A 20,809-nucleotide genomic window follows, 5' to 3' on the forward strand; every position below is an offset into this window, starting at 1 on the left:
CGCCCCTTCCGCCGCGGGCACCCGAGGGGCGGCCGGGCCGGGCCGGGCCAGGCTCGCAGGATGCTCCGGTCGCTCTGGAGTTTCCTTAAGCGGCACAAGAAGAAGTGCCTCGCCCTTGGCACCTTCCTTGGCGGTGAGTGCCCGGTCGAGGGCGGGGATGATGATACGGGGGGACGCGGTGCCGGCCGTGGGGCCTCCCCGCGGAGCTCCCGGCTCCCGCCGGAGCTGCGCTGGGCCCGGCGAGCCCCCGCGGCCGAGCGGGTCCCCCGCTGGCTGGAGCGGCTCCGTGCCCCCGGGCCGCGGCCCCTGCGCCCACCCGGGGACACCGAAGCGTTCCCGCCGCCGGGAGAGCCCGGGGGCCAGCCGGACTTTCCCCCGAGGCACGGGGGAATCTACGCCTCGTCCCCTGAGCCCTAAAAGGCTGGAACTCGGGTTGCCCGGGTGCTCTTACGGTGGGTGATCGCGTTACTTTGAAACAAGGTTGAAGCGCGCAAAGCGTGGGTGACACTTGGGTTGTTTTTGGGATGGAGGCTGGAAACCCCCGCTTTCATATGTGACTTGTGCGTTGAGGTGAATTGTGAAATGTCACAGAATCAATTAGGTTGGAAAAAAGATCATGAAGTCCAACCTATGACCGAATACCACCTCGTTAACTAGACCTTGGCACTAATTGCCACATCCAGACTTTCCTTAAACACCTCCAGGGATGGTGACTCCATCATCTCCCTGGGCAGCCCATTCCGATGTCTAGTCACCCGTTTTGTGAAGAAATTCCTCTTAATGTCATACCTGAACCTCCCCTGACACACGGTGAATGCTCTTGTGCTGTCACTTGTTACCTGGGAGAAGAGACAGACCCCACCTGGCTACCATCTCCTTTCAGGTATTTGTAGAGAGTGATAAGGCTCCCCCTCAGCTTCCTTTTCTCTGGGCTAAACACCCCCAGCTCCCTCAGCAGACACAAAACTTTTGCAGAGCGGATTACATTTAAGCACTTTCTCCCTTAAGGCTCTTGTTGAACCTGTAGGGTGATTATTAGTAAGCTCCACCTTCCCTTGAAGTCACCATTGGGTTGTTTTTGGTTGGAAATGGATTTAAAAGTGCACATTGGATCCATCTCTCTGTTGAACGATGAAGTGCATAGCTGTGCCGCTGGAGATCAGATACTGCTCAAAAGGCACAGCTGTATTTTTGTGCACTCAGTCATCAAATGTACTTAATGTAAATGACACGGAACTGGACAGCCTGACTGGAAGCCTGAACAGCTGAATGTTACGAGGGCTTCAGGGCTTTTTTAGTATATTTTGTCACATATTCAGGTGAAGTCCCCTGTGAAGATGAATTGTATTTACTTCTGGCTTGCCTTGCTTCTTGTGTAGTCTGCATTCTTTCATCATTGATTCCTTCTGTGGTTTTCCAAAGAGTGCCAATTAATCCATGATAATAGGCTGGGCAATGGTTACTGCGGTACTGGTCAGACTGCTCCTCCGGTTCACACCCTCACCTGCAGGTTTTGTGGCTCTGGGAATGCAGCACACTGTCCTGTTTACCCCACACTTGCAGCCCACCATGTTAAGTAAACAGATTTACACTCCAGGCTGTCACCCGGAAGATATTCTCCCTCCACTTCAGCTGTGTGAGAGTGCTTGGTGGACAAATGGGAATAATAAAAAATCACTTCTCCCAGTTTCAGTGAGTAAACTTGGATCAATTGCCAAGCGGGAAAGCAGGTATCTGGGAACTCTCATAGCCTGAAATGTTAAATTGTTCATGTATAAACAGCCTTCTGCCAGCCTGCAAACTGAGTTTGCAGATTTTTCCTTATGATTGGTATTGTTTATATGCAGCTCAGTGTCACTTCCACTAATATGCTACTGACTGAATGAAGGGCACTTAAAATAATAATTATAGACTACAATAATGTAATTTAAAGAATTACCAAAACAAACCCAAAATAAAAAAAAATCCCAGGATGTTCTTCCTGTAATAAGCATTTGAACTTCTGACTGAAAATATTAAATTGTGCTATAATTTTCTGCAGCATGGATCAATTATCTATTTCTCCAGGCCATGTAATATTTCACGACTGTAGAGAATTGTTTTTTATGTATTTGAGACTGAAGTAAATCTGGGCTTCCACAAGCAGGTGAACATCATTAGCTGCCAGCAGCAGCAACTTTGCACTGTGGTATTTTAAGGGAGGCAGGGAGATGGAGTGAATTACTGCAGAGTGCTGCTGTGTAGCTGTTCAGCAGCTGAATCTTGAGTGCTTTGGTCATCTACATAGTTATGGATCAGACCTTAAAAAAACTTCATGAGCTGTGGTAATGCCAGCACCAGTCAATCAGAACTCTGAGATCCATGGTGGACTCTCCAGAAAATAATGCCAGGTCTTGAAAGATAGAATGGAACTTTACACACTGCTTTTAAATGAAGACAGAATATTTGGAAGTGGCTGAATGACTTAAGGAAAGCATCCAAATCTGCTGATTTAGTAGCAGAGTCTAAAATCTACATTTCTGTGGCTTTTTTTAAGAGCTGCAGGTGCATTTTCCAGGAAGGAGGGTATAACAAGGAAAATGGGACATGCAAGATTTAATGATTTTAAGTCCTTCACTGGTACATGGTCAGAGATTAATGTGAATATTTAATGATTCATTAGACAGTAGCGTTTCTGCATTATTAGTAGTACAGTGTTGTATCAGTGTTGTGTTACTGAATTACTGCAACAAAATCAGAGTTGGTTGGTAACTTTTGCTCTCCTTACCAAAGTGGATTCCATGTGTGTTATCAGTGGGTGTCATTCTTCATGCAATTTCTCTCAATCCCAACACTACAACAGATTTTTTTGCTTATGAAGATACAAATCTCACTAAATGGATTCTTTAACAATATAAAATATGTTGCATACTGAAAAGATTTAAATCTTTTCTAGCAAGCAAAATCTAGTGGTTGGGGATCAAACACACAAGAAATATGGAAAGTAGAGAGAGAGAAAGCATGATGGAGCTGCAAGGATGCATTAGGTTCACATGTTTATTGGATAGTTTGATTAAAGTAGTTTTTATTTCGGTGCTCAGCATACTAGGTAGATTTCAGTAGATATTACAAAATTATTCACCATTGAAATTCTGTTGCTGCTGTGGAAGAACAAGCTCAGGGTGTGTCTGCATGTGTGGTTCTGATTTCAGTTGTGCATTAATTATTGCTTAATTTCATCTGTTGCAACCTTTGGCTTGCAGAAAAAGCATTTCAGTTCAGAAATCTCTCTGCTTAGCAGAGAAAGTTGGCTTGGTTTGTGAGTAAGCACAGGGGCATTAAATATATTCTGGTGGGACTCAGTGTTACCAAGAGAATAAGGCTTTTGTGCCTGCATGTTTTAAGGTTTTCAACCACAACAGGACAATCACATGTCCCTTGATGCATGGCTTGCTTGAACATAAGGACAAACCACAACTTACAGAGCTGTTTGTGTCCTGGAAGGATGTGGGCTTCTGTGTGTCAGCACAATTTCTACATAATAAAATTCTTATAACTGAAATTTTCACTTTTTCTTCTTTCCTGAGGTAAGTATGGCAGTGAGCGCAAAGGTTACTTAGGGTTCTAAAAGAGGTTTCCTGAAAACTTGATGCCTCCTAATCACCTATCCCATTCTTCTGCTCAGCCCTCCATTCCACCTGTGAAGAAAGGAAAGGGCTGAGGGAGGAGGCAGCCATAACTTATGTGATGTGAGAAATACCCTACCTCTCAGAGGCTACTGGAATGAACATGTAAGAGCCTGCAGACTTTGCAAACTTCTTGCATTACGTACATCTAGGTGGGAAGAGACAGTGCTACAGCCAAAGAGGGATATGGAGACAAATTAGAGCATATTTATCTCTCAAATCAAAGTGTGGCTTCCACAGAATATAGGTACTGTAGACCCCAGGGTGCTTCCCAGCCAACAGCTAAAGCCCCCAAGCCCCCAGAACCACTCACACACACACACCCTTCTCTGGTGGGATGAGGGAGAGAATCAGGCCTGACCAATGCCCAGCAGCCCCTGAACAATGCTTCCCCCTCCCTCTGTATTTGCCCCTAGTTTTACTGCTGAGGTGGCATCTGTGATGCGGCATGTCCCTTTGATCTCTTGGGATCAGCTGTCCTGGCTGTGTCTCCTCCCAATTCCTTGCCATTCCCAGCCTCCTTGCTAGTGGCGTGGTGAAAGGCAGAAAAGGCCTTGACTTTTTTAAGCCCTGCTCAGCAATTCCAGAAACATCTCCATTACCAACACTACTACAAAGCTAATTCCCAGATACTACAAAGAAAATTAACTCTATCCCAGCCAAATCTAGCACAGACAGCCAGTACATATATAAGTATGTTTCATTTTCTAGATCAGTTGTAAAACAGTATGAATTGTAGTTTGAGAGCCTTAGTGAGGTTCCTGTTCTTGAAGGATCTGACATCAGGTGATTTTGTTTTTATCACTCATCTGTTTCTCAACCCTCCAAGTAAGATGTGTTGGGACTTTAGTATTTTCTATAGTTCACAGTTTGATAAAGATAGAAAAAAGTTTCCATAGGAATTATCTCCTGGACAGCCTCACTATTTATGAATTTTCTTAATTCCTGGTTCAGGGAAGATTCAGCATTCAGAAGTTCCATCTGTAGAACAGTTTAGCTAATAAGACATGAGTAAATCTTGCTGCTGCAGCTTTTTGCTGACCACCTGTCCCATACTAAGCAGTAAAACTAAGTTACATTAGTTATTATAAAAAGCTGATATTGGCTTTGCATGTTTATAACAAGTGACTTTCAGAAAGCTTAGTTTTTTACAGGTTTATTAGCTGACTTCACATCATGGCAGTTTTTGGATGTAGTTTTCTCTGGTCCTGCTTCCAACTCCATGTGATGATTTTGTGGGATGCATTCATTCTGGACTTCTGGGAAGTCTGTGTTATTGTAAAATCCTCTGAACTAATGCAGCATATTAATATAGATGCACATGGTTGTCCCGAAGAAAAAAACGAACACCCTTGCAAGCCAACTCACTGGTTGGCACCTCCTTGAAATGGAGCCATAAGCCAGAAACTTGCAGAGGATCCACTACTGTTCTCAGGAATGAGTACAGTGGGCAAAAGTTCATTGTCACAGGTGAGATTTGGGTTTCACAAATGAAGTGCTGTGTCTTCCAGGCGATTTAGAGGCACTTACAAGCCATGCAGTTGGTAACAGAGAGTCTGCTGCTGGCAACAAAACCTCAAGCTTACTGTTGTTTGCTGGGTTTGCTTAAAGTGGGTGGGTGGGTGAGTAATGCAGCTTTTACTTTGGGTAACTTGTATTGTATCACATTCCAGAGAAGAAGATAATCCTGGATTAAGCATCATCTGTGAGTCAAAGTTGCGCTTTAGTTCAGGGAAGGGAGGGAGAAAGGAGATTTAGTAGCTGGTGTTGCACTGTTTTAGACAAATGTTTTTTTTTCTAGACACTCATTGTTAAACCTGGACACAGCTACTACAACTTTGTACCCTCACAGGCTACAGCAGGTCTTAGTACAGAGTAGACACACAGCCTTAACAAGCGGGTGTTAAGCAACTTGCTGTCTCAATCTCAAAGCTGTTGCTCCTCCTGTACATCACTCCAGGGCACATACATGATTCTTCTTGAACTGTTTGCATGTCTACTATGACCGACATTCAAGAAGGGTCTTTTTTTATATTTTTTTTACTTATGACTTTTCTGCTGCAAAACCTGGAGTTAAAAGGATTTATTTTGGGGTGCAGGAAAAGTAAATAAAAGTAGTCATTTGGACAAATGTCTGTATGCTAATATAATGTAAAAAATGTAGTGGGGTAAAATGACTGGAAAAATCTGTGTTCAAGAATTGATCACTAATGCTAAAAAAGCTGTTTCTATTTCGGTATGTTAGCTGAAAAATAATCAGTAACCTGACAGTTGTATTCTAAATAGATGTTTTTAGCAGGAACTGGTAACATTTTAGATTAAAATAATCTTGATTATGAAGTCTCATTTTTGCTCAACAAGTTAATGGTGGAATTACATTTTTTGTATGTGGAACCATACTATTAAAGTTTGCATCTAATGGTGTGAATAGTCCATATGGCAAATGGGCAGTCTGCCTAAAGGCTGAAGTGAAGGGGTGGCTTACCCATTCCTATTTTATGAGGCTTTGGGAAATGGAAGTGACTGTGGTTGTTCCAGACTGGTCTGGCTTGTAGTTGCCTATGAGCAAATAATGCCAGTATAAATAGCCAGATTTTTTTGCAACCATGAATGTTGGAGCACAAAGTTGACAAGGTTTTTCAAACACTGATGATAATTTAAGGGAATAGGGATAGTTTTGGAAGGTTTAAATAACCTAAAAATGTAATTGACTTCAAAATCTTGGGAAGTTGGGGTTTGTTTATGGGGTTTGTGTGCTTGTTTGGTTTTGGTTGGGTTTTTTTTTTTGTTTGGGGTTTTTGGTTTTGTTGTTGTTGTGTTTTGTTTGTTATTTTAGTTTTTGTAGATTTGCTTTATAAAATTAGTTTTGAAACTTTCAGCTTTTGGCAACTGTTAAATTCCTAATTTGTTCCAATATTGGCTTCTAAATGTGAAAATTGAACTTTGAAGAAAACTTTGTATTTGCAACTTTAGAAAGTACTTTGAGGAAAAAAATTAAAATATTTGATATATTATTCAGATTTCTTCTGTGTGCTGTTATTGACCTGACAGATTTGCAGCTGGCTCTCTGTAGAGGAGCTTCAGTAATTAGAGTATTAGTCCACACAGACTGAAGATGATTAACTTGTACAATAGCCCTTTCTTGCATGGGTTTGTTCCTCCCTTATCTCTGTGCCCCCTCCAAACCTTTCATGAGAGATCATGGGAAGCACTGGTTACACTCCTAAAGCAGGAAACTGCTGCTGCTCCAATGCATACAGGAGGCAGCCAAGGAACCTAATACATGGGTGGAAGGGGAGAAATTAATGGAATGCGGCCTACAGTGGGCAAAGGTGCTGAGGATAAGCCTAGAAGGTGCAGTGGTATCTTGAGAAATGGCTTAGAAAAGGGGGCAGACATGAGGAAAGATTTGAAGAGGTCTGTTGGGCAGCCTGGAAAGATACCTGAACCCCTGGTGATGTGGCACAAACAGGGGGAAACTTCAGAGGAGTGGATGGATGTTGGAAGAGATGAAAATGCAGAGCAAAGATTTTTTGGTGTGTCTTTATGGAAATGAAGATTCATAGTGAGAGTGATGAGGGATGGTCAGACCTTCAAGAGCTGGAAAGTAGGAACCAGGTGTGGTAAAAGGAGAAGAGCCACAGTAAAGCCCCATTGAAACTAAAGTTCTTCCTACAGAAGTTTCAGGACCAATTGAAGGAAATGTTAATCTGTAACATTTTTCTCATATATGATCTTTAGTACATGCGTTTCTTTCTAACTTCTGCTAATTTTAGAAACATATATTTTAAAAAATGTAGATTCTCATCCATCTCTAAACCTATGCATTTCTGGTTTTCTCTATTCATTTTCTTACCCTACATTGCTTCTCCCTTTTGTTTCAGTCTCTTCAGTCTTAGTTGCTTACATTGCAGTAGGACCAAGAATTATCTTCTGTGAATGGCAAGATACCTCTTCTCAGGAAAGCTTCTTCTACTGATTCAAGTCATAAGCTTTGACGTTTTACTGAATTTTTAAAACACTCTTTTTGAGTATTGTTTTGCCAATAATTATTAAAATACTCAAGACCCCTTATCAAAAAAAAAAAGCCCCCACCATGCACCCTTATGCTTTAAAATAAAATAAAGGGGTTAAGAGACTCTTTCTCACTTTTGAAAAGCATGTTCTATTTCTCTATAGGAATCTATTTGCTGGGAAAATATGGGCAGAAGAAAATCAGAGAAATCCAGGAACGAGAGGCAGCTGAGTATATTGCCCAAGCGCGAAGGCAGTACCATTTTGAGAGTAATCAGAGGACGTGCAATATGACAGGTAAGATAAGGAAATGGCTACTATTTTAGCTAAGGGGGTGGTATTTGGGGGTTTATGCTACATATTGTCAAGATGGAAGAGGAATAAGAAAGGTAAATTCTTTTTAATTAATTTTAATTAAAATTAATTTTAATTAAATACTGGTGCACAGATAGAGTTGTTTTGCAAATAAGGGGAGTCTGAAGAGTAGAGGATTAAAGGGGTTTTAGGAGACATCTGAGCCGTTACCATCAATGAACTTACAAGTATACATGCAGGTTACAATTTTTTGTCACTTCAGGACCTTTTGCCTTAAACTGCATGTGGTATTGAGGTATGAAACAGCATTTAGATTCAAACAATACTGAATTTACAGCAGGATTATTTTATTCATTATAGCACATTGTTAGTAAGCTGCATGGAGAACTTGGTGGGTAATTTTTAATATGAAACACATCAGCCCATCTGTTTCCTACACAGAAGGTGCCTGACTAGCTGGAGAGCAAGAAGTGAAAGTACTTTTTCTTACAGCACCACTCTTAGGATTTTTGGAAAGGAGATGACAGAGAATTTTAACAAATTCTTTGCCATTGTAAATACAGGCAATTCAATACTATTTTTATTAAACAAATTAGGCAGTATTTTCTTTTTCTATTGAAATGTTTAATGGCTTCTTGGGTGGCTGTAAGTCCAGCCTGTTTACCCTGACCAATTGGTATTTAATTTTCATCTTTTCCATTTTGTGCTGCTGGGAGTGATCTTGCTGCAAGGACTAGATTTTTCTTTGCCCTTCTTCGTACAAAGTGTCTTATGCTTGACAACATGCATTTCTGACAAGAGTTTTCATACTTTGTTCTTAGTATTTATCATGTTTTACGTTTCCTGTTTCCTGTCATGTAACAGTAAATCAGACATTGTTGTGGAAGTAAAGGATTTTTTCCCACTAGCTTTCTCTCATTTATAATATACCTTTCTCTGTTTCTCTTGCTGAAAAAAAAAACCTTCAGATCTTTTTCTTCTCACTGGGAGAAATACAGCAGTGTAGGTTTTACCAGATTTTCTTCCGGGGAGTTGGAGGCATGTGTATGCAGGATATGAATACACATTTGCAGCTGGAGCCAGAAAAATCTCATGGTAAGGGCAGCATTATGCCCCAGCTCATGAGAGGCACACAGGTTATTGCCCTTCTGGGCACTGTCTGAGTTTTCTATTTTGCTTGTCTTCCCAGATTTGCCTGTTGAGCATTGTGATGTACATGCTGTAGCAGCTATTGAGTGTGAACTGAGGATGGGTTTATAATGTGGTTTTTTTGTTCATATTGACAAGTTCTGTTGTTTGGTTTTTTTTCTTTAATAACAGTACTGTCAATGCTTCCGACATTGAGGGATGCCTTAATGCATCAGTTAAACTCTGAGAGTCTCACATCTCTTCTTAAAAATAGGTAAGACTGTCTTAAATGTGTTGAACTTGATGTCAAGTTTTTTTTCAAATTATATGATGTAGAGAGTATGAAGAATTTTGGTTTAGTGTCCCATTGAATCGTTAGTCCTAAGGTGTTTTGAAATCATTATGTAAATATTTTGTCATGTTAGATGTATTTTGATAGGCATGGCTGGCATTTTCCAAAAATTACAGAAAATAGTACTTCCTTTAAGGTGCTGCAGTGAGAGCCATGTGTTTTGTTGAAATGGTTGCAAGATAGATAGATAAAAGTAGTTGGAGGATTTAGTCCTCTCTTAAACCGAAAGGAATATTTTGACTGAGTTGTTGATGTTGTGTTTGTAAAAATGTTTATGTAATCTTACCAAGTTCAGACACGAGTAGTAGTGGAAAGTATTGGAAAGTATCCAAGATGAGATTGCAAATACATGTAAGTGATGAGAAGTAATTTTTTAGATTTTATTTTTGAAGTAGAACAAATAGGGACATGTCATACATTAGCAGAAATGGTTCCCTGTCAGAAAACACCTTGGAATTCCTGACAAATGTAGGAACAAATAGCCTGATTTTAAATACATAAAGCGCATAAATAGCATACCTTAAATGTAAATTGCTTGGCATATGGCACACAGTGTTATTCACAGTGTTATTCAGGCAATTAACACAGGATTTCTGACTCACTCTGGACTGTCTTTCTAGTTTACCTCCCACTAGTTTATTTATACAGCTAAATCCTCAGCTGTCTAATATTTAATAGGTTACCTATTTAGTCACTGCTTTTTTCAGTCCAGAAACTTCCACAACAGAGCAGCTTGATTTAAAGAGGGAATTGCAGCCTGAATGATGTTTTTATAATAAACTGTCTGAGTATTTGCAGCTATTATTGAATATTATTTACCCCAAACAACAAGAAATTGGGAAAGGTTAATTTTAATAGAATGAATGTATTTATCATAATAGAAGTCTTATTCAATGAAAAAATTAAACCGAATGAACAAAAGAGTTTGTGGATCACCAGGTATGTCATCAGAACTGTGCAGCAAATAGTCTGCAACAGTAGGTAATCCTTTGTTCAGTGGTGAAGACATATAATATCTTAGTTTGTTCTCTTTAGCAAGCAATCTTTTATCAAGGTACACCTGCTGTCTCTAAACTGACCCATTGAAACAACACAGGGATACATTGATTCACCTCTAAGTTCCAACAATGGTAGTGAAAATAGAGATTAGGCTTTTTTGTTCTTATTGCTATGCATTTATGAAAACAAACTTTTTAAAAAATGTTTGCTGCATGCAACACTGTAAGCATGGAAGGCTATTTAGTGTGTATCTTACAGTGGAATTTGTGTCTTAATACTTCTTATATAACTTACACTGAGGAAGTTTTAACTAGATGCTTGAAAGTTTTGAACTGAAATGTAGGGAAAGGGTTGTGAAGGCACAGATAACAGAATCAGTCATCAAAGCTCTCTCCACTTTGAAGTGATTCTTTGAAGAAACTCTGCTATGCATGGCGGTATAGATTTCTTTGCTTTCCACTTCCATTTGAGAAGATCAATCAAAGGGCACCAGGCCCTTGAGTGCTATTGTTGAATATACAAAAGAGCAGATGTGGAGGTTTACCTTTCTTTATGTCCCTGAAGATGTATTATTTTTCTCACATAATCTGTGTTGTGGCTCAACATGTTATGGTGCTATGTTATCATATGTTACAGATCATATTATGCCTTAGGTAATCTCTTTTAACTTAAAATCCACTCACTTTCTTAAATTTGGTGTGGCCAGTGGTACCCTGGGGGTGTAAGGAGGGTGAAGTCTTCAGCCCTGCAGAGAAATTTTTGAAGAGGGAACAGCACCCAAGACCACAGATGTTCTTGCTCAATCTGTTCTCTTTTTAAAGCCCAGTGATTGGATAAGGTGAAGTCCCTGCTTCTGCAGCCTTGCAGATGTTGCATATCTCCCTCCTCTTCAGCACTTGTTTATTCCAAACCTCTGGTTTCTGTTTGCATTGCCCTTTGCTTCCATAGCGAGAAGGCCGTTTGGCCTTCCAAATAAATAAATATGAAGTAAAAGTTGAGCTTTGAGTAGCACTTGAGTCTTAGTAAATTGCAGGAGATTAAGACTGAAAAATTAATTTCCACTGTTAGGCTCAATATTGTGGACTTTAACTGTTATCTGGCTGCTGCCTTAAGTTGTAAGGAGAGGTTCTGTAAGCATGAGCTCTTGAAAATGTTTTGATGTAATAGGTGCAAGTGTAGTTGGCTGATGATGTATTGGCTTCTCTTTATCTCTTCATTCTGCATGAAGAACTTACCCCTGATGAGTAACAACTATAGCTTTGAGTCCTGTTATATGTTTTATGTAGAGATACTACAGTATTTTTTTGCAAAGCCCTTCATTTCATTTTAGCAAAGCTTTAAAAACTTGCATAGAGTGGCTTGCAAAAAATCTGTGAATTGTTTGTTTGCCATCCATGGATCCATGTCTCTCTTTCAGGTATTGTTTATTTAATCTGTCTCTTTAGTTTTCAGAGTTGTAGACTTAATAGTTTATTTGTATTTAATAGTTTATTTGTCAGTTTATTTGCATTATTTGACAGTGGTGAACATAAAAATTTTTGTTTATGGAAGTGATAGAATGTTCAAACTAATGCCAAAGTGCACATGTTATGCCTGTAAAGAGAAATGATTTCTGGTGAGAAGTGTTGGGGTTTGGGTGTGTTTTTTTAAATAAATTAGGTTACTGTAAAATACAGGTTAATTTGAATCTTGGCTCTAAATATTTAAGTGTTAATTCTGATCCTAAGAAATTAACAAATGTTTCCCTAAGTGACTCTTATAATATCTGTCTTCCACAATTGACATACAGTAGCCATTCTTTACTGACAGTGCTTAACAGGTGAGAATGGCTGGTGAAAATTTTGGATAATTAGCTGGCTTTGATTCCTGCTACTGCTGCTGTATTGCTAAGATTACAGCATGTAACTACTGGATAGTAGTTATAAATATGCAGTGTACTTCAGGCAGTTCAGGTGTATCTATGCAATCCACAGTCTTGCTTTATTGACTGCTGAATATAAACTTCTAGGAACTGGTCAGGTCAAAAAAATGAACACGACTCAACAAGAGAAAAAAGATCAACATGTATTGGTGTCGATGGTGCAAGACTTCCTTTCCACCGACAGTTGTGATCTCTTTGGTTTTTGATGACCAAATATGAACTTTAAACACATCATGCAATGGTAAATCTTGCAAGAAAGTAGGACAATGAAATTCTGATCCTGCATTTATTACACAGAGGAAGTCCTACTGAACTGAGTTGACATTAAATACATAGAGTCAAGGCCCCAGAAAAGACCACTGTACCATCGGTGGCTTTTTCTGACTGCATACTGTCGTAACTCAAAACTGATCATGTAAGTGTGTGATTGGCATCATTGAATGTTACATTTATACCTTAAAGTTTGAATTTTCTTCTGTGCCTTTACAGTGTGTTGTTTACATACTACTTTCTTGAACAAGGCCTTTTTTGAATGAGATATAGACCTGGGTATGATTTAAATAATTATGGTAGCTAAATAAGTTTGCCTTAGAGCACTGCTGTGTCATTTAACATACTTGTTAATTTCCGAGTAAAATATAATTCTTAGTATTTCCATTTATTTTTCCCACAGGCCAGCAAACAAGTTAGAAATATGGGAGGATTTAAAGATAATAAGTAAGTGGAAATGAAAGATTACATCTGCATAATTATTTAGTGTAGATTTAAAATGTCTTTCACACCATTTAAAACAAACTTTACACTGGGTTGTTTCAGTAGATGTGAACATAGTGTAACACACATGACAAACCTCCTACCTGCCCCTGCACCCCCAAAATCTTTTCATGAAGGAACTTTTCTTAGCCCCATGGGAAGTTAGAAGCTTAGAGACCAAGGTGAAGATTTTTGTTGGACTTCCTGCTACTCTGCTCAATAGAACTTTGGGAGACCTTTCTGTGCCATCAGAATAAAATGAAAGTAGTTTCAGAAATTCTATGCTGGATGTAATGGAAATTCAATCAGAAATGCAGGTCAGCCCTTACATGGCTAGCAGTTCTCTCTTTGAGTCTGTTGGAAAGAACCACTATAGCAGTGGTCATAAAGCCTTAGGATCATCTTCTTATTTATTGGCTGATGGAAGCAGTGGAAGGGAAGAAAAAAGTAAGCTCAGACAATTATGCAGTGAAATTCTACTGTTAAGTCTTTTATTCCTTTTGGTTTTTTTCTCCTTTTCATAACACCTTTACAGATGCTACTTTTCATGTGACTCCTTTCTTCCCTTCTTTATCTATTCATGATGCTGCTTCTACTCACCTTCATTGCCTACTGATGCTCATTTTAATTTTCCTTCTTTAGCTCTTAGCTTTTTCTGTCTTAGGTAACTTTTTTGACAAGCTGCAGTTGTGTCTGAATTGCATGATGAGGGCTAACTTAGACTGTGTATTTCCTGCCCTAAAGAAGAAAGACGATTTGGCACTAAACATTTTCCATCTCGACCAACCTGTATAGTTTTTATTTTCTCAAAATAACTTCTGTAATGTGCGAAATGATATCAATGTAGGATTTTAAATGGGACACTTTAGATGCACATTAGACTCATGACCATCTTAGGTATGTGCTGTGAAAACATTTTATGACAAGCAGCGAGAGAAATGTGACTGTGTATTTAAAAGTAATCAGCACTTCTGAGTCTTGGAGAGCACTCTCTCCCCACGACTCATCCTTATTTCCCTGACTTTGCAGTCACTCTGTTTTTGTTTTCCCAAGGTTTCACACGCAGTATTGTGGCTGTGTACAGCACCTGTATGCTCGTGGTTCTCTTGCGAGTCCAGTTAAATATCATCGGCGGTTACATCTACCTGGATAACGTCACGCTCGGCAAGAATGGCACAGTAAGTGTCTTGCTTTCTTCCAAAGGTAGGACTTGTACTTCCTTGGAAGGGAAAGGATTATTGGGTGAGAGGAAAAGGGCATAGCTTAGGACTACTGAAATGGAACCAAGGATCCTCACGGAGTGGGGTATGTGGAAGCATTACTGGCAGTATGATATATTGATATTCTTTAATAGCATCTAAATTTGGATGTTTTGGTGATACTGTTGTCTACCCGAATACCAGAAATATTGGAGAATGCCTTTTGTCTTCATTGGTCTTGCTTAAAGAAGGCTGCTTTCTATTTGAACACCAACATGAAATTATTTCTTTGCTTTTCTTTTTTGTGAAATGCTAATACCATGTGAATGATTCAAGATATGTAAGCAAAGGTATATATATTATTGGGTCTTCTAAGTGCACACATTAATTCCTCATGCTAATTTTTTCTGAGATTAAAGAAGAAAAATGTTGTCTTTGAAATTTCCACTATTTGGTTTAGCTCCAAAAGGTCATCTACCTAAATGTGTGTTGGTGGGGACAAGCAAGGTAAAAGAGCAGGTTTTTGTTGATATAGTGTATCACCACTCAGTAAAAATAGATCACTCCCACAGTAAGCAAGTACTCATTGTAGAGGGTGGGACTGGCAAATTGCTGGATGGCTCTTCTAAAAATAATGGATAAAAGCTGATTAGTTCTCATCTGCCCCCCTGTGACAGCTCCTGCTGAGTCAAGGAACATCAGGTCAAGGCAGGATGGAGAAAAGCTTTCAATAGGAAGGCCAGAGTTGATGAGGTAGTACTTCATTTTGTGAAACCTGAAAAAGCTGTTTTAGAAGGGCAAGATGAGTTTGAGCTGGAAACATGTTTCTTTTCTGTTAATAGAGAAGTGGGTTGATAGGGCCAACTCTGATGCATTCTGTTGGGACAAACTGGAATCCTGTCTTGGTTTCTGAAAGCTTCTTTTCTGTCAGATAAGCTTTTATTAGGTTTCAGCATTAAAAACTTACTCCACTAGATTAAGTTCTGTTGTGGCAGAGGGTCTAGTTTCACCTGCAATGCAGGTTTTTAAGAAACTTTCCTTTAGGTGAATAAAAAGTGAAAGATCTTTTTGTGCCACTGAAGATGGAAGAGAGATCTGTATAGGTTTGAAGAAAAGAATGCCAGAAGACTTATGACAGATCCAGGGGTTGATGGGCAGGAAGAGGCAATACAAAGTTGAAGAGAGTGGGGCAGTCTGTTTGCTGAAGAGTATTACAAAGACTAAGGAAATTATTTTTGAAATTGTTTTTGCACTGTTCTCTACTATTGACATGTTACAGAACTGTTGGGTTTTTTTCCCCCACAGACACCACTAGCTCCCCCTGAAGTCCAGCAGCAATATTTATCAAGCATCCAGCACCTTTTAGGAGATGGTATGGTGCTTATTGTGAGCTAACTACACTTACAAAACTCTGCTTTTTTGGGGACTTGAGCAAATCATGAGAATAATTTTGACTTTATTCCTTTTAGGACTGACTGAGTTAATAACTATGGTTAAACAAGCTGTGCATAAAGTTTTTGGAAGGTAAGAGCCTGTATTTTTCTGTGGTTAGCTTTTAAATTTTTATTGTGATGACTGTTCCCAAAATAAAGAGTTTTATAAGAATTGAGGGGAAACAAAAGCAGGCAGACTTCTTCAAAACGATGCTTTTATTATAGCAGGCTGTGTCTGCCAGTGCAAACCCACATAGCTGATTGGAGTCTTGTTACTTGTAAACATGTAATTGGTAGAAAGAGAAAGCAGCATAACTCATTTTGCAATCAACACTGTCATCTTTCTCCTTTCCAGTATTTCTCTTAAGCAGACCCTGTCTCTTCTGGAGCTGGAACAGAAACTTAAAGATATCAGGGAAGTAGTGGAACATAAAGATTTGAATCAGATTGCATCTTACTCTCCCTTATGTCGTTATCTGATGCCAGATGAAGAAAACCCCTTGGCTAACCAGGTACTTGATTCAGTTCCTTTCACCTATCTTTTTTCATTCTGCTTTTTTGGGGGTTTGTTTTATTTTTGAGAAGGAAGGGTGCGTAACAATCCTCTAGTGTACTGTGGCATCTGTGTCTTTAATAAATGGCAAAGCCTCTTCTGTCATAAATCAAGTGTCCTTATTTCTTTAACCTAGGCACAGTTGTATTTTCTTCAGATTTGATAGAAAACAAGTGTCACCCTCAGAATGTCAGCTTTGTGCTCAGAAATGCAGCCAAGTTGCTGCCTTTAGCCTGTGAAAGAAGCTGTGACACAGCAGAGCTTAACTCAGCCCTAAGATAAATTGTGTTGTCTGCACTTATGTGCTGGCAATATTCGTGGAGTGCTGAAGCATCTTGTCTGGTGCACAAGAGAATAGTGTGCTGGAGTCCTTTGATGTTTTGGGCTGAAAAATGAACAGGAGTGAAGAGAAAAATATATCTAATCTCAGTTGCAACATTAATTTCTTAAATTTTGTGAAGGTGTTTGTCTCCACACCACAAGCCAGAGAAAACTCATTCTTCACTTGGTGTTACACTGGCGTAATGAGGAAACCTGGGCTTCAGCATGTGACTACATGCACTTATTGCTTTACATTTATCTGGTACACTGGGTTGATTTCAGTATTGAAGGTTAGAATTGGAAAAATTACTTCCTCAAATAGTCTGGTATTTTCTGCTAGTATTGTTTTTAGTTAAAAATCCTACAGTGACCATTTAAAACACAAATTACAAAGAATCTGATTTACAACAGTATTTTCTTTTATATTTGACATGTACATCTTGACTTAATTCCATGATACTTAACTTTTTCTATTTCTACTTTTATTCTTACAGTTGTTGATGGCACTTACTAATAGTGTCTGTCTTTGGTTTTTCTAGGCCTGTGGACTCACAGAAAGAGACATTGCTACAATTAAATTACTGAATGAAACTAGAGATATGCTAGAAAGGTATAGAGAAATATGCTGTATTCACATTAAACTCCTCCTCAAAACTATTGTTTATGTAAGACAATTACTTTCATACAAAAAACATACATTTGAGAAATGTGACCATTCTGGATTAAATTTTTATATTTATCAGCTGTAGGCTGGGATTTGCAGAACTTGTGAACTCTGAAACTTTTAAAGAAATAATGCTGCCTTAACGAGATACCCAGGATGTCCTTGGCAGCCAGACCTATTATCTCTTCCTCACCTGCTCTGTAGTTATGTAGGAACAGAGGAGTACTTCTCTTCTGGTAAAGCAGGATAAATTGAGAGTAATGTTTCTGGATTTACTTGCTTTAATGAAGTGAACACCGGTTTGGTTTACTGGAATTTATTTTTAATGCATGGTTTTGAGGGTGGTTGTATGTGTCCTTTTATCAGAGAGCTGGTAAAAGTGAGACTTCTATAATAAAAGTAGGATTTGAGGGAATTGAGGCAAATGTCAAACTGTTCTTACAGTTTAGCTGCTAGGCATGTGTGGCACTTCAAGGTTAAGTCCCTTTTATGTTATTACTTAGTAAGAAATAGAAGTGAGGTTTATCTTGGTTTTAGTAATCATAGGATAGAGTTCAGGTTGTTGAGGGAGCTGGTGTTTCATGAGGTTGCAATGCTAGTGGCATTTGTCTGGCTCACACATCACCCATGAGGGGAGGCACACTTGTAGTGCTGAATACTTGCAGGGCTTTTTAGTTTGAAAAAAATTAAACCCAGGAATAAAACTTTTTTTCTATTATTCTTCCTTTGCAGTCCAGACTTCAGTACAGTTTTGAGCACGTGTTTAAATAGAGGATTCAGTCGATTGCTGGACAATATGGCAGAATTTTTTAGACCTACTGAAAAGGACCTTTCTCAAAACAGCTCTGTAAATAGGTAAATGTTTTCTTTTATTATGGTTCTCATGTCAGTAATGCTTTGGGTTCATAGTGAATTCCAAAAAGACTCTTGATTTTTCTGCCTTCTTGGAGTTCTTGTGCTGGAAATATTATTCTGCTTCTTGCTCTTGAAGGATCACTATGTTCTCCTCACTTTGGCCAGCGTGGCAGCTAGGAGGATTCATGTTTCCTCTCACCCAGGAAATCACTAGAATTAGATGAGGTTCTTTCCCACCATTACTTGCAGACCTAGAAGTAGAGATCAGATGACCTGTACCTTCCACTTCTTGCCTGAATATGGTACAGGCAGAATGCCTTCTGGGCTGGGGAGGGTTTACCCTCAGGTGGTGCCTCCTGACAGATGTGCTCAGTGAGGCTGTGAGGAGAGCCCTCCCCTGCAGCCCGTGAGCTCCGAGCACCCCAGCCTCCGTCAGTTACTGTGGCTCTCAAGGGAGGGGGTGGGAATTGCCCTGATCCTCCAGTGACAGAGAACCAAAGTAGCCATGGAGCTTCAGGTTTCACTGGCATGCAGATAAAATGCAGCAACATTCAGGATTTTGTACATCCTCCTAGAAGAATGTTTAAAAATAGCTTTTATTTTGAAGTTAACTTTGGTTTTAAGCAGTGTGGTGAGAGCATTACAAATCCAAAAGTTCAAATCCTTGAAATATTATTTCTCAAATATTAAAATTAAAATCTGGAATGATAACTGGGTTTATGTTTGTTTATTTTAGTAACTCTTGGCTTTCAGAGAGTTACATATTAATTTAAATATATACTATTTGCATCACTTTAAAAATACTCCGAAGTCTTTAGTTATGCTCTCTGCCTAAGCCTGGTTTAGTTTGAAATAGCATGAAACAGACACTTCTATCACCTGTCTACTTATGTACACATGTAAAGACTGACTAAAACATAATTCTCTTGCATGAGAAAGCAAGTGTGAAACTGTGCAATAGGAACATGAAGTGGAATTGAATTGGTACTTCTCTGTACTAAAGGAAAGCCTTGGTATGGAGAAAACACCTTTCATCCATACATTTTAGTTTGTAGTCTTTCAATTCTTACTTTTTAAGTGGTAATTACTTAGAATTCTATAATCACAGTTTAATGGCTTCATCTGTATCAGAACAGGTCAATATTTTTTGTTTTTTTCCTAGTCTTTCCAGTGTCAGTCTTCCTTTAGCCAAGATAATTCCAATAATAAATGGACAGATCCATTCAGTATGCAGTGAAACACCCAGTCACTTTGTTCAGGTAAGACTCTGCCTTATTTACAGTATCTCAAGTAAAATCTTGAAATTAATGTTATATATTCCTTTTTAATAATTTAACTGTTTAATTTCAGTGGCTTTAAAAAATAATTTGAAAACAATTGCCATAACAATTTTTTTGTCAATTTGCATCTTCCAAAAATACAGAACTTCTTTCTTCTGCTGAACCGTGCAGAAGCACAAACTTCTTGTCTTGCCTTGGTTCTACTGGCAGGTTTGCTCCCAAACCTTTCTAAAGCAAGAAGTTTGAGTTGTGCCTGTGGGAGTGCCAGATGCTTTTCTTACAAATTCTGTAGTACAGCACAGGCAGAATCGTAGGGAGTGTGTTTTATTAAGGAAGTTTATTTTATACCTTTCTTCCAGGACCTGTTGATGATGGAACAAGTGAAAGATTTTGCTGCTAATGTTTATGAAGCTTTTAGTACCCCTCAGCAACTAGGGAAATGACCTGCACATGTTTACAAATGAATGGTGTATTTATAACAAATCCCTGGCGACTACTGATGAGACTTGGGTTAATTTTATAATGGTGTAGGAGTGGCAGACCAGCAGAAAGAGCACTCTGAGGAAAGTGGGAGTGAGCCCATATTTTCTTCTAACCGAATTATGTTTCACTCATTAAAATACTCTTGTTGAAAGAAACACTCTAAGTGAAGACTTTTTATTTAAAAAGTGGTTAAACTATTCTGTAATTCTTTGGGTTGTTTTTATTACATCTAAAAGACATCTGATGGCAGTATTACAGCAAGTTACTAAAAACCAATTTTTTTGCCTGGGATGTTTAAGTTTTGGGAAGAACTAATGATAGTGATCTAAGAATAGCACAGATCAGCACAATGAAGTAATGCTTTTTTCTTCTTCTTCCCCCAGATTTTTCTTTCTATTAAGTAAATATTTTTCTCCTTAACTTATCAAATCTTGTTCCAAAGTCTCTCATTCTTCAGAAAGCCTTTGGCAAGGGATGCATGTTCCCCTTGAACAAGCTGGGGGTCTGCTCTCTCGGTTACTTAATACTAAAGGAATGTGGTGTTTTTAGACATTCTCTTGTTTATGCTGTTCAAACAGCTATACTGTACACATTACCTTGTAAATATTTTATCTTAATTTGTATTAATTTGGAGCCCAATTGTCTGTATTGTAATAAAATATTTTAATGTATAATTCGTGTGTGCATTAGCTAAATTTAACTTATACACTAGTAATTTTGCACTCAACAAACATTACTCAGGGACAATAAACCTTCAATCTCTACACTGAAACAAAAATAATTCATGCTTTTTGTTGTCCTTTATCTCCTCCTCTTTGCAAGTTTCACCTTGTATCCCTATAAATCATGACACATGATGAGTTTGGGAATTTTT

General features: G+C 38.8%; 1 protein-coding gene across 2 annotated transcripts; it reads left to right on the plus strand.

Annotated features, from left to right (window-relative positions):
* The first annotated feature begins 3 nt into the window (after nucleotides 1–3).
* PEX3 (peroxisomal biogenesis factor 3) lies at nucleotides 4–20,609 on the plus strand. 2 transcript variants are annotated; one of them, XM_033054507.1, is made up of 13 exons: nucleotides 3,748–3,770; nucleotides 4,981–5,135; nucleotides 7,845–7,976; nucleotides 9,315–9,396; nucleotides 13,068–13,111; nucleotides 14,201–14,325; nucleotides 15,652–15,718; nucleotides 15,816–15,870; nucleotides 16,135–16,291; nucleotides 17,193–17,263; nucleotides 18,050–18,172; nucleotides 19,335–19,431; nucleotides 19,812–20,609. In XM_033054507.1, the coding sequence occupies exons 1-13, from the start codon at nucleotides 3,763–3,765 to the stop codon at nucleotides 19,893–19,895; spliced, it is 1,200 nt and encodes a 399-aa protein (XP_032910398.1). In that variant the 5' UTR covers nucleotides 3,748–3,762; the 3' UTR covers nucleotides 19,896–20,609. The 2 variants fall into 2 exon arrangements, with proteins under 2 accessions (XP_032910399.1, XP_032910398.1); XM_033054508.2 differs by lacking the exons at nucleotides 3,748–3,770; nucleotides 4,981–5,135 and adding an exon at nucleotides 4–133.
* The last annotated feature ends 200 nt before the right edge of the window (nucleotides 20,610–20,809 follow it).

This window comes from Catharus ustulatus, chromosome 3 (assembly GCF_009819885.2).
Source record: "Catharus ustulatus isolate bCatUst1 chromosome 3, bCatUst1.pri.v2, whole genome shotgun sequence".
In the NCBI taxonomy this organism is placed as follows: Eukaryota; Metazoa; Chordata; class Aves; order Passeriformes; family Turdidae; genus Catharus; species Catharus ustulatus.